The sequence below is a fragment of the Mastigoproctus giganteus genome, chromosome 7 (genome assembly GCF_048544385.1).
Source record: "Mastigoproctus giganteus isolate SK-2022 chromosome 7, ASM4854438v1, whole genome shotgun sequence".
Classification (NCBI taxonomy): Eukaryota; Metazoa; Arthropoda; class Arachnida; order Uropygi; family Thelyphonidae; genus Mastigoproctus; species Mastigoproctus giganteus.
This window is the reverse complement of record NC_143581.1, coordinates 210,871,521-210,885,535: the sequence shown is the minus strand read 5'-3', so window position 1 is coordinate 210,885,535 and position 14,015 is coordinate 210,871,521. Positions and strand designations below refer to the sequence as shown.

At 36.9% G+C, this 14,015-nt stretch overlaps 1 protein-coding gene across 2 annotated transcripts in view; it reads left to right on the top strand.

Annotated features, from left to right (window-relative positions):
* LOC150083647 (protein NPAT-like) overlaps positions 1-13,250 on the top strand; it is a 55,875-nt gene extending 42,625 nt beyond the window's left edge. For both annotated transcript variants that reach the window (XM_090377417.1, XM_090377416.1), the window contains exon 5: positions 12,958-13,250. In XM_090377417.1, the coding sequence (XP_090233543.1) occupies positions 12,958-12,969 (12 nt within the window). In that variant the 3' untranslated portion in view covers positions 12,970-13,250. The remainder of the gene's footprint in view (positions 1-12,957) is intronic.
* Positions 13,251-14,015: the final 765 nt, after the last annotated feature.

The following is a 14,015-nucleotide window of genomic DNA, read 5'->3' as shown; positions in this document are numbered from 1 at the left end:
TGCCCTCTCAGGTGATTTTTCTGAGCTAGAGGAAGAATCCCATCAGCATTGAGCATGCTTAAACCATTCAAGGCTTTATACACCTCTATCAGATCACCACGCTGGTGCCTAGTCTCCAGACACTGTAATTTGCAAAACTTAAGCCTTTCTTCGTAAGAGCACCCCTTTGTTCCATTCACTAATCTTGTTGCCCTTCTCTGTACTCGTTACAGCAGCTCTACATCCTTCTTGAAATGAGGCCTCCAGACCTGTATACAGTACTCTAGGTGTGGCCTGACCATTGCCTTATACAATGGAATAATCACCTCCTTATCCCTGCTGGAAAAATTCCTGTATATCATTGACAATACTCCATGAGCTACTCTTGCAGCCCGTCTGCACTGCTCAGAGAACTTCATATCTGCCTGCACAATCACCCCCAAGTCCCTTTCATTCTCTACCACTGTCAGTGTAGTACCACAGAGTTGATACATTGCTCTGGGGTTGCTGTTTCCCATGTGTAGTACTTTACATTTGTCAATGTTAAACTTCATTTGCCACCTCTCAGCCCATCTGCTCAACCTTTCCAGATCCTGTTGCAGCAGCATAGTGTCAGTAGTGTCCTTGACAACCCTGCCAACCTTTGTATCATCTGCAAACTTGGACATTAAGCTCGATATACCATCATCAATATCATTTATAAATACAGAAAACAATAATGGACCCAACACTGAGCCCTGAGGGACTCCACTAATAACATTAGTCCACGATGAGCAGTGTCCATTGATTACCACTCTCTGTCTTCTCCCCCTCAACCACCCCTTTATCCATAGCAGCAATTTGCCTCCAATATCACACTGCTCCAATTTGTGTAGCAGTCTTCCATGTGCAACAGTATCAAAAGCCTTTCTAAGATCCAAGTATATAATATCAAAGTTATTCCCTGCATCCAGTTCTTTTGTGACTGCATCATAGTATCCAATCAAGTTGGTCAGGCAAGACTTCCCCTTAACAAAACCATGCTGTGTCTGAGCTATAACTGAAGTCTTGTCTAAATGATCCTGCAGTGCTTCTTTAACCAGTGCCTCCATTCATTTTCCTGGAACAGAAGTTAAGCTCACAGGTGTATAATTACTTGTGTCAGCCTTTGATCCTCCTTTGTGAATTGGGGTCACATTTGCACATTTCCAGTCTATGGGTACCTCCCCTGAGTCCAAGGAAGCTCTCATAATTATGGCTAAGAGTTTGCTTACTTCCTTTGCTGCTTCCTTTAATATAACTGGATAGATCCCATCCACCCCGGGTGCCTTTCTTGTGTTTATCTTCAACAGTTTCTCCTCCACTTTACTCGCAGTTATTTCAAGATTCTGTAGCTTACTGCTAGAGTTGAATACACCTCTGGCATTCCCCTTGCTGAATAACTCCTCATGTGTGAATGTCGATGCAAAATATTCATTTAGTTTGTTAGCTACATGAGCAGGATCATCAACAGTTGACCCATCAATATCAAGTGGACCAATCTGATTCATCCCCTTCCTTCTAGAGTTTACATAAGTAAAGAACTCTTTGCTGTTTTTCTTTGCATCCCTTGCCAAGGATTTCTCGTAATCTGCCTTCGCCTGCCTAACCTCCTTTGTAACTTGGTTGCATATCAACTTGTATCTATCATAGGCTTCTGTGTCACGTATTAATTTGTATGTATCCCATGCATTTTTCTTCTCTGCCATATGCCTCATTAGTTCATCTGACATCCATTTTGGCCTAAACCTTGAACAATATTTCTTAGTTGGTATGTAAAGCCTAGTAGCTTCCAAGATCAGTTCTTTGAATGCTTCCCATTTTGAATTTGCTGTTGGTAACATCATCAGTTGGTCCCACTGTATAGAATTTAAATACTGTCTCAGTCCATCGTAGTCGCCTTTACGGAAGCAATAACCCTTCCCTTTACCCCTAATGGTAGTTACCTCTTTGAGTAAATCCCACTTCAGCACACTGTGATCACTGCCACCTAGTGGTTCATTTAGTTTGAATGCTCAATTATGAAGCATACTAGCACATACCAGATGGTGATGCTCCCCAACCTGTTTAAAAATATTTGTTAAAGTAGTATGCTCACTTTTTTTTTTCTCTTCCCCTTCCTCTTCAAAGGGGAGAATCATGTGGTATTGGAGATCACAGTTATATTTACCTGTAGCAGTACACATTTTGGAACCACACGTTCAATTTGAAGAAGAATGGCTCAATTATGAAGTTTGTTGTGAAGCCATGCTATGTGGGCATTGGAGAAGAATGGTATTGATAATATGATATTCTGCATACTGAGCAGTTATAACTATTCACACCACCATTTAGCTGAAAATGAGCTTCATTGATCCATGAAATGTTACAAGGCCATGTCATCCACTTCCATCTTAGACAAAACCATAGAGCAAAGTCAGTGCATTGTTGGGATCACATGGCAGGATTCTCTGGTGCAGCAGTGGATCTTTTAAAAAACTATGGCAGGAGGATCAAAGCATTTTGTGAACTGTTTTTCCGTGGTACATCTAGTTTTGTGATAGAGCTCTGACATTGTCGGATTAGCATACATTTCATGTGGCATCATTAGCTAAAGCAAGGATTGGCCACTTAGCTCTCTCCCTCATTTAGTGGCCTGCCTCCTGATATGAAAAAATCAAACAGCCACAGCTCTGTAACTGTTCGGAGTCAAACTCATGTTTATATGGCTTTTTTTCTTTTGCACTATAGCATACATCGCAGAATTTTTACGCACGCACGCACGCACGCACACACACACACACACACACACACACACACACACACACACACACACACACACACATGCATGTGAATCAAGATTGAGATGAATTTAGAATAGAAAGTATCTAGGCATTAGGAAACAAGATGCACAAAATAAAGTCCTGGAAAGAGGGCCCAGAGTGCATATATCATCACTCTATTTAGCTAAACAACTTTCAGAAAACTAAAGGCAACAGAGTGGATCTTTTAGTTTTTAACATAGTGCTGTAACATTCATTTCTTGATAATATAAAAAATTGTTTAACTGATGTGAAAAGTCAGCAATGAAGCTAAACACACACACATATAGCAGAACTTTCCCAAGTGGGTGCCATATCATGTCTCAAAGGGTGTCATCAAATTTTTGCATCATCAACATTTTTCACTCAAATTTCTTTTCACTGCATATATTGATATAATTGATTGGTTAAAATTATTAATTAATACATAAAAGTTTTTAGATATATTTAATTTTTTTTTTTTACATGTGCTTCATATTAGAGATCAATTAGTTCTGGACATGTTCTTTTTATTTGAAAGCTAATATCTTACACAGTAAATTACAAAATAGCCTTGGTTAAGCATGAGCCTAATAATGCACACCTTCCCTACTTACTCTTTACTTTTTTCATGTACAGTATTTTTGGCCTAAAACAAAGGAAGTTGCATAACTGTTGCAGTTATATAACATAAGGAACAAAAAGGGTGGAATGTTGAATTATTTTTGGCATAGTGCATCAGTGTAAGAAATATTTAACATGCACTGACATAAGTTTAAATTCCATTTTTATTGCCAGAAATTGTGACCTGGGTTTCATTGTGGCAGTAATTTTGATTCATATTTACTGCTTTTTATTGTTAATTTTCCACCCATAATTAGAGGTGCTTGTGAGCTCTCACGACATTTATTCTGTGTGGATTAACATTTATTTGATAACCTATATTAAATGCATTTAATAAACATAAAAATATTTTACTTTTTTGTATTACAAAGTTTAGCATAAAATTCCTTTATGTAATTAGAAAAAACATTTGCTGTTTTTTCTAATTACATACACAGACACCAGATGCAGATTAGTTTGGTTAGGGGTGGCTATTGATTATTGTCTTTTATTGCATATAAGACATTGCACAACTAGTCATACTGACTGTATATGTTGCACTCTTGTGTTTTCAACAGTGGTTTGGATGGGGTGGAAGATGGAAGGCACACTGATTAGAATGTGCAAAACCTTGCACACTCTGGTCAGTGTGCAAGGTTTAGCAGATATATGTTGTTGGAGGTAAGTTATTCGAAAGTAATCTGGTCTGTTTTTGTTCTCTGCTAGAAGCTTTTGTAAGAACTGTTCAACCCTTTTATCAAGAGACTTAATTGGATCTTTTTTGAGAGTATTATTTGCATTTATGGATATTTTTGTCTTTCTTTAAGATTGTTTTAAGGGCTTTTCTTTTAAGAGCTGAGAAATTATATACAGTTTGGTTACTCCGTTAATAGAGTCACAGTAAAATTTGTTAAGAGCTTTTGTTAAATCTAATGTCATGTCTATCTCACAAAAGAAGGCAACAGGCAACATACCCCAAAGCAATAGTGCACTCTGCAATCTCAGAATATCATAGGTTTAACATCTGAAATCCTAAAGTGCCCAATATAGTCCTTCATCAAAAAAGAAAAGATTTTATCAATATCTATGTACAATAGAACTACAGCAGTATTGTAAACAAAAGTATAAGTAGGTCGACAGTCTGGATAATCCCGTTCTAGGACGTACAAGGCCTACTAAAAACAAAATTTGCACCCTCAACACAGAACTTCCTAAGCAGTGGTAATACCAGTGACCATACTTGTAATTGAGCTTCATCACTTAACAATAGCAACAGAGGAGTGATGTCTACTAACAACATGGGCATGTTCATGCTACTCCCTACCCCCGATCTCAGTGTTTATCGGTGAAAAAGTTTTCATCCACTGGGCAACCCTCAGGCTAATCTGTTAAAGGAACCTACAGAGCTGGAGCCTTCTAGAAATTTCCAGATACAGCTCTCCTTTCCCCACTCAGCTTCAGAGAATTGTGTTACTGACCGTGGTCCAAAATGTAGCTGTTGTAATCTGTAATTTTATTTTTAGATATTATGTTCATATGGTTTCTTCCTCCCTCAGGGGAAGGAGCCGCAGAGCTCCAAAACATGATATTCCTGTGTAATTAGTTGGTATTTATTAAATGATCTGAATTATGCTATCCCAGTGTAGTGCAGTATTGTTTTTACTAAGATTGTTCATCCCTGAATGGTTAATGTCTTCATCCTTTACATTTTTAACAGCTGCTATTTTAGCTGTTTAAAATATAAAAGCAGCTAATTCCTAGTAGATATTTTCACTTAGGGGATCTGTTGGCCCACTAGAAGGTTAAGGGACAGATATGACTTGGTTTCTTTTTTTGTATTGAGAAAAATCCCTCATTGCTGTGTATTTAGACATCGCATCAATTTTATTATTTTGTATACATGTGCTAAAGATTGATTTTAAATTGATTATATACAGTCGGACCTCTCTTTAATGAACTTCCATATAGCAAAATTTTCTATGTAGTGAACTTTTTTGATTTCTCCTTGATTACATTGAAAGTAGTTTCCGTATAATGAACTGATTTTGAGAGACCTGGGTAAACATTGTTCGCACCTCTGGCCTTTAGGCAATAGAGCTGATGCTGTAGAAAGCACAGATTAAGATCTGAAAGGATTAAGAATTAATCCCTTTAGCTTTAACAGATAAAGACATTAATTCCACAAATTAAGAGCTAAAACATTTTACAATTTAATGGTGCCTGTAAAACCCTGCAGGAGGAAACTGCCCAACCACAGTGTAGGATAGAAAAAGATGGAAGGTTCTGGGAAAGGCCTTTGCACAGCAGAGGGTCAGCAATGGCTAAAAAGAAGTAAAACCTATACAACTTATACACTACTATACCAAGAAGTCCTGCTAGTCAGCTGTCCACATCCACTGGCAAAGATTAAGACATGATGTGGGCATTGGCTCTGGTCAACTTATTTTCTACTGTAAGAATTCTATTAGAGAATTAGGAGAGAGTGATTTTCCTTTAAAGGGAAGGGAAGGGATATTGCTTTCGTAAAGGCGACTGCGATGGACTGAGACAGTATTTAAATTCTATACAATGGGACCAACTGATGATGTTACCAATAGCAAATTCAAAATGGGAAGCATTCAAAGAACTTATCTTGGAAGCTACTAGGCTTTACATACCAACTAAGAAATATTGTTCAAAGTTTAGGCCTAAATGGATGTCAGATGAACTAATGAGACATATGGCAGAGAAGAAAAATGCATGGGATACATACAAATTAACACGTGACACAGAAGCCTATGATAGATACAAGTTGATCTGTAACCAAGTTACAAAGAGATTAGGCAGGCGAAGGCAGATTACGAGAAATCTTTGGCAAGGGATGCAAAGAAAAACAGCAAATAGTTCTTTACTTATGTAAACTCTAGAAGGAAGGGGATGAATCAGATTGGTACACTTGATATCGATGGGTCAATTGTTGATGATCCTGCTCAGGTAGCTAACAAACTAAATGAATATTTTGCATCGACATTCACACATGAGGAGTTATTCAGTGAGGGGAATGCCAGAGGTGTATTCAACTCTGGCAGTAAGATAGAGAATCTTGTAATAACTGAGAGTAAAGTGGAGGAGAAATTGTTGAAGATAAACACAAGAAAGGCACCTGGGGTAGATGGGATCTATCCAGTTATATTAAAGGAGGCAGCAAAGGAAGTAAGCAAACCCTTAGTCATAATTATGAGAGCTTCCATGGACTCAAGGGAGGCCCCAATGGACTGCAGATGTGCAAATGTAACCCCAATTCACAAAGGAGGATCAAAGGCTGATACAAGTAATTATAGACCTGTGAGTTTAACCTCTTTTCCAGGAAAATGAATGGAGGCACTGGTTAAAGAAGCACTGCAGGATCATCTAGAGAAGACTTCAGTTATAGCTCAGACACAGGATGGTTTTGTTAAGGGGAAGTCTTGCCTGACCAATTTGATTGGATACTATGATGCAGTCACAAAAGAACTGGATGCAGGGAATAACTTTGATATTATATACTTGGATCTTAGAAAGGCTTTTGATACTGTTGCACATGGAAGGCTGCTGCACAAATTGGAGCACTGTGGCATTGGAGGCAAGTTGCTGCTATGGATAAAGGGGTGGTTGAGGGGAGAAGGCAGAGAGTGGTAATCAATGGACACTGCTCATCATGGACTAATGTTATTAGTGGAGTACCTCAGGGTTCGGTGTTGGGTCCATTATTTTTTTCTGTATTTATAAATGATATTGATGATGGTATATCAAGCTTAATGTCAAAGTTTGCAGACGATACAAAGGTTGGCAGGGTTGTCAAGGACACTACTGACACTATGCTGCTGCAACAGGATCTGGAAAGGTTGAGCAGATGGGCTGAGAAGTGGATAATGAAGTTTAACATTGACAGATGTAAAGTACTAACATATGGGAAACAGCAACCCCAGAGCAACATATCAACTCTATGGTACTACACTGACAGTGGTAGAGAATGAAAGAGACCTGGGGGTGGTTGTGCAGGCAGATATGAAGTTTGAGCAGTGCAGACAGGCTGCAAGAGTAGCTCATGGTGTATTGTCAATGATATATAGGAATTTTTCTAGCAGGGATAAGGAGGTGATTATTCCCTTGTATAAGGCGATGGTTAGGCCACACCTAGAGTACTGTATAAAGGTCTGGAGGCCTCATTTCAAGGAGGATGTAGAGCTGCTGGAACGAGTACAGAGAAGGGCAACAAGATTAGTGAATGGAACAAAGGGGTGCTCTTATGAAGAAAGGCTTAAGTTTTGCAAATTACAGTGTCTGGAGATTAGGCACCAGCGAGGTGATCTGATAGAGGTGTATAAAGCTTTGAATGGTTTGAGCATGCTCAATGCTGATGGGATTCTTCATCTTGCTCAGAATAATCACCTGAGAGGGCATAAATTCAAATTGAGAAAAGACAGATGTAGGATAGATGTGCGGAAATTTGCCTTTAGCCAGCGGGTGGTTGGTTGGTGGAACAGACTTCCATCCCTTGTCGTGGAAGTTGATAACCTAAATAAGTTTAAGGCTCAGCTGGACCGGTATTTCGAACGAACAGAGGGGTGAAGTGGAAGTGGTTTTTTTTTTTTTTTTTTGGCTGATGCTGCATAAGCTTGCTTTCTTGCATCAGATGCCTCTACTAATGCTTTATCTCGGAAATTCACCTGTTGTTTCGAAGAAATGAATCATAGACACTTTCACTAAATTTCACCTCTCTGTGTGTACATGAAAGTTGTTTCCGTGGTCCCTAATTTCAGCTTTGTTTTAACTGCTGTGCAAGTAACCTTAGGGCAAGATACTCAACTATAGATCACCTTCACGTAATGTCACAGCTAATGGAGAAAGCAATTGAATATAAAACACCATTATGCCTGGCATTTGTGGATTATGAAAAGGCATTTGACTCCATACAGCATAAGGCAATGTTTCGGGCACTGGAAAGACAAGGCATAGATACCCCATATATTATGATTTTGAAGAAAATATATGAGAATGCTACCTCCTTTATTAGACTAGACAAAGACAGTAGTAAATTTAAAATTGAGAAAGGAGTTCGACAAGGAGACACAATATTTCTGAATGTTTACTGCTGCCCTTGAGGAAGATTTTAGAAGATTAGACTGGTTGCAGAAAGGAGTCAATATGAATGGAGAGTACCTAAACCATTTACGATTTGCAGATGACATTGTGGTCATAAGCCACGATCCCAAAGAATTAGAGAACAAATCTTAATCAGTTATGCACAGTTAGTAAGGATTTTGGACTAAAGATGAATATGGCTAAAACAAAAGTAATGAATAAGTATGCCATAGAAAGGGATATTATGATTGAAGAATCAGTAATTGAAAAGGTGGAGTCATATACTTATCTGGGACAAGTCATTAGCTGTAATAATGATAAATGGTTAGAATTCAAGATAAGAATAAATTTTGGATGGATAGCATTCAGGAAATATAGTCACATACTGAGGAGCAATATCCCAATTTGTCTGAAACGTAAAATAATGAACCAATGTATACTCCCCACCATGACTTATGGAAGTGAAACTTGGGCACTTACCAAAAGAATGGAAGAGAAGCTAAGAACTACACAGCGAAGAATGGAACGAATTATATTGGGAATCAGACTGTTAGATTAGAAGAGAAACACATGGATTAGGCAGCAAACTCAAGTAAAGGACATTCTTATCAAAACTAAAAAACTAAAATGGTTTTGGGCAGGACACATAGCTCGAAGACATGATGACAGATAGACTAAGAAAATAACGGATACCCAAGAGGAGCTAGAAGAAAACCTGGACAACGACGGAGATGGACAGATGAAATCCATGAGTTTGTGGGTAGTAATGGATGGCCATTGCACAAAACAGAAGGAACTGGAAAGTTGCTGGAGAGGCCTTCATCCTGCAGTGGATTGAAAATGGCTGATGATGATGATGATGCAAGTAACCTTACAGTATCCTTGAGTGTAGTGTGAAAAAGTGGAAGTGCTTAATAGTGTAGATTGGAGCGTTAAAAAAAGAAAACGAAATCGCTTTAAAATTTGGTATCCCTGCGAGTAGTGTGTCAACCATTCTGAAAAACCGTGTTTCGATTTTCAAACTGTTTGAGAAACGGGACCCAGTTGGAAGCATGCGAAATTATGCCTTTGGGAAGATGTAGATGAAGCAGTTTTTAAGTGGGTGAAGTTGATTCAAGACCAGAACATGCCGATATAAGGCTTTTAATAAAAGAAAAGGCTATGGAGTATGCATCTTTTCTGGGGTACAAACATTTAAAGCCAGTTCTGGTTGGCTGGATTAATTTAAGGAGTGTCATGGCTTACTCGAAAAAGTTATTTCTGTTGAAAGTGGAGTTGCAATAAAAGAAGACCATAACCATTGGAAAGAAACAGTTTTGAAAAAAATTATAGAGGATTATGAGTCCAAAGACAGTCAACGTTGATGAAACAGGTCTATTTTTTAAATGTTTGCTGAATAAGACACTGACTTTTAAAGGTGATAAATGTGTAGGTAGTAAAAATAGTAAGGAGAGAATTACAAGAGAATTATTCTTGGTTGCAAATATGGCTGGTAATGAAAAACTGAAGCTATTTGGTAATAGACAAAAGTAAACAACCCCTATATTTCAAACGAGTGAAGTCGTTAGTGTTGGACAACTACAACAAAAAAAAAAAAATCTTGAATGTCAAGCGAAATTTTTGAGCAGTGATTTTTAAATTTCAATAGAAAGATGGCCAAAGAAAACAGAAAAATCACGTTGATTGTCGACAACTGCTCTGCCCACCTTCACTCAGTAATTTCGAAACTTACAAGTGTGAAACTTGTTTTCTTCCTTCTTAATAATTCGTCTTAACTGCAGCCAGTGCCAGATTTACATATAAGCTAAACAAGCTACAGGTGAACAGTAAGGGAGAAGGGCACTTCTCCCTTACATGTTATAGCTTAGGGCCATGACTGCAGCCAATGGACCAAGGCATTATCAAGAATTTGAAAATGCACTACTGAAGGCACATACTGAAAAAAATTATACTGAGAATAGAAATCAACCAATCTATAGATTCTGTTTTAGATTTGTGGATGTGCATATCCGAGTTGGCAAAAGTGTGGAGTCAAGCTGTGACAGAAACAATGATTAAGAATTGTTTCACAAAAGCAGGTTTTGCTAAAATGCTAATTAACAGAGATGAGAGGGATGAACTACTAGAAGACATTGAGCAACCTTGGGAAGAGTTCCAAGCGAGGTTTGATCAGTGGAGAAATTGTTTTTGATGAATTTTTAGGAGTTGATTAGGATATCATAGTATCTGAATATCCCAGTGATTCCACCATTTTGGAGCGTATTTAAAGAACTAGTGACAATTTTGATGATGAGTTGAATGAAAATGAGGGCAATATTAAAACTTCCAAACAAGAAACATTGGCAGCATTTGAAACTTTGCATCGAGGCCTTCAGTGGGAAGAAAATGTAACAGAAAATATATCTCAGTAATTAAAGTTTAAACAAATTCGAACATTTTTATGAACAGTGTACAGTAGAATCCAGTGTACAAGAAAAAATAAAATATTTTACTACATAATTCTTAAAAGTGTACTAGTATATTTTGCGCATCATATACGTAGTAATTTCTTAATATGTATGTATTAATAAATTGTTTTAAAATGTTAGAAAATGTAACCATTTCCACTTCTTTCTGATTTATTTCCCATCTTTTACTATATTTCTGAAACGTAAAATAATGAACCAATGTATACTCCCCACCATGACTTATGGAAGTGAAACTTGGACACTCACCAAAAGAATGGAAGAGAAGCTAAGAACTACACAGCGAAGAATGGAACAAATAATATTGGGAATCAGACTGTTAGATAAGAAACGAAACATATGGATTAGGCAGCAAACTCAAGTAAAGGACATTCATTACAGTATTTTTCATTGTTGAAAAGGTCATATTTCTTTCTAACAAAATTTCTGTATAACGAATTTTTTCAAGGGAACGATCGATTTCGTTATACAGAGGTATATAATATATATATTATATTTATACATTGTTTTGAGAGCTATAAACCATACAGGCCAAGGAAGTAGAAAGACAGACAGAGAGAGAGAGAGAGAGAGAGAGAGGGCAGCAGCCATGTTCCTGGAACCATTTCTGCTGGCTATGATTGCAATGTGCATTATGCTTCTGGAAGTTGCATTAGAAGAGTCAGCGTGATGGGGTGCATTTGGTCTGCAAGGAATGTCCACTTTTTCATGATAACCGACCTGACTTGGTTTTTTCCTTACAGTTAGAACAAATCTATCATTGCTGTGTATTTGGATATCCCTCCTGCAATTAATTCCTATTTATTTGATCAATTTTATTATTATTTTATATATATAAGTAGTGTGAGATTATCATCTGTTTAGGTCAGGGAAGTTGGGAGAGGGCAGTAGTCATGTTCCCAGAATCACTTCTCATAGCAATGTGCATTACACTCGTTGGAAGTTGCCATAACCTTAGAAGACTCAGCATGATGGGATGCACTTGGTCTTCAACAGTGTTTAAATAGCTAAAAACCATTTGAGCATTGTTGTTGTTGGTCTGAGTTTATCCTAACAAAACATGCTGACAGCATAACGTGGTTCACTAGTCTACAGTGTCTTTATCTGCATTATGAAATGCAGATAAATTTAGTAATTCCTGCCCCTCTGTAGATATTTCTCTGCATGTTACACGAAGATGATGTGCAACAAGATCATCTGCTACTTTAAGAATGCACAGTGTCTGATATACATCAGGATACTTGTTACATTGTTCACATTTATAGCGAGAAGTACAGTTGGTTCATATAAAGTTTCCTTTCATATGAACACAGAAATCCAGCCGAAGCTTCTGGCACCCGTTGACATTAATCACTCATTTCCAGCCACACATTTGGTACTTAAAAGTTTTCTTAGTGAGTAGTCATTCACTACTACTGATACTGTTATGTGTAAACATGCAGCCACGGTCACTGTTTTGGTGAAACTAGTGCTCATATTCTGGATGCTTTCTATCATTCCTATTATCTATTGATAATGTTTCATGGGTTGGGGAAAATAAAAAAAAAAAACATGTACTAAAAAAAATACTAAGAGATTATGTAGATATAGATTATACTGATTAACTTACAGCCTCACTATAAGTTCAAGTGACAATCATTTTTATTGTCTCCCCATTAAACTTCTTTTAATGGGAAGACAATAAAACTGGTATATTGATTCAAAAAGCAGGTTGCATGTGTCAATTAACAGTTCATCAAAATATTTTAGGATTACAACTGCCAGTACTGATGTTATTGGAGAGGAATTGCATTTCTGTTCATTCACTAAGCACTTTTGAGTGTATAATGAAACTTGTTTTTATTTAACCACAATAATGTGGTGAAATAAAATTTAATTAACTTTTCATTTGAAAAGAAAAAAAAAATTGAAAGATTGCTTAGCTATAATTTAAGATGGGATTTAGGCAAAACAAAGTTCCAAATTTTGAGAACTATAAAAATTAAAGTTTATATATTTTTCATTGATAGAATGGTTTATAAGAGAGCTGTAATAAAGAGAAGAAGGAAATCATGTACAAGATGGAGTAAATGGATGCCATATAAAACAAAGAAACTGAAGACACAAGACAGATGATGTACAAGATCTCTCACATATTACCAACAGCTGTACTATTGAACAGACAATAATGGTTTAAAAAAGAAACAGATTGGAAACTAAATTCAATCTACAAAATTGAATAATGCCATGTGGTCCCTTTAATAACATTTATGCTGGCATTTGTGAAGACTTCAATGACTTTAAACTTAATAGTGGATTACTACAGGACCTAAATCTAATATATTAGTACAATTCATCATTTATATAAAATGATCAATACCAACAGCCTATTATGGGTACTTTAAATATATTTATAATTTGTCAAAAAAGTATTAAAATTTTTACCCTTTTATTTTTTTAAATATTTTGTAGAAAATGTTTTAGTGATTTGTATATAAGGTAAATCTATTAAACAGAATTTTTACCCATGTGTATTCTGCCCTTTACTTCTAATCCCACAGATATGACTGAATCATAATTACGAAGAGGCTTCTGATTTATTAAACAGTTTACCCATTGAAGCATTTTGTTAGATAATTGCCTCTGTAAATAAAAATGAAATGAAACATTTAACAAAAACTTAAAAGTAGCTGGAATTTATAACTAGTGTCTTAATTTTATGGGTGAAATAATAACATTTTATGCATTGCTTATTTATACAAAGGGTACTAGGAAAGTTTTGCAATATGACGCAACAATGAATCACAGGAAGCTGCTTGTTGCTGCATGTTGAGACATGTTCATACGTGCATAGTAGCCGCCGCGCCAAGTCGATGGGCTCAGTTATTCATTAGTAGTGAGAGTGTAAAGTGCTTGCGATGGCATCGTGGTCACGAAATGAGATAAGGACAGTTTTGCGGTATAATTTCGTGCGTGGTTTAACCATAGACCAGTGCTTAGAAGAAATGACTCTTGCACTAGATGATGATTGTCCACATCGTACAACGATATTCAGGTGTTATAGAGAATTCCAAAGGGGAAATTTCAC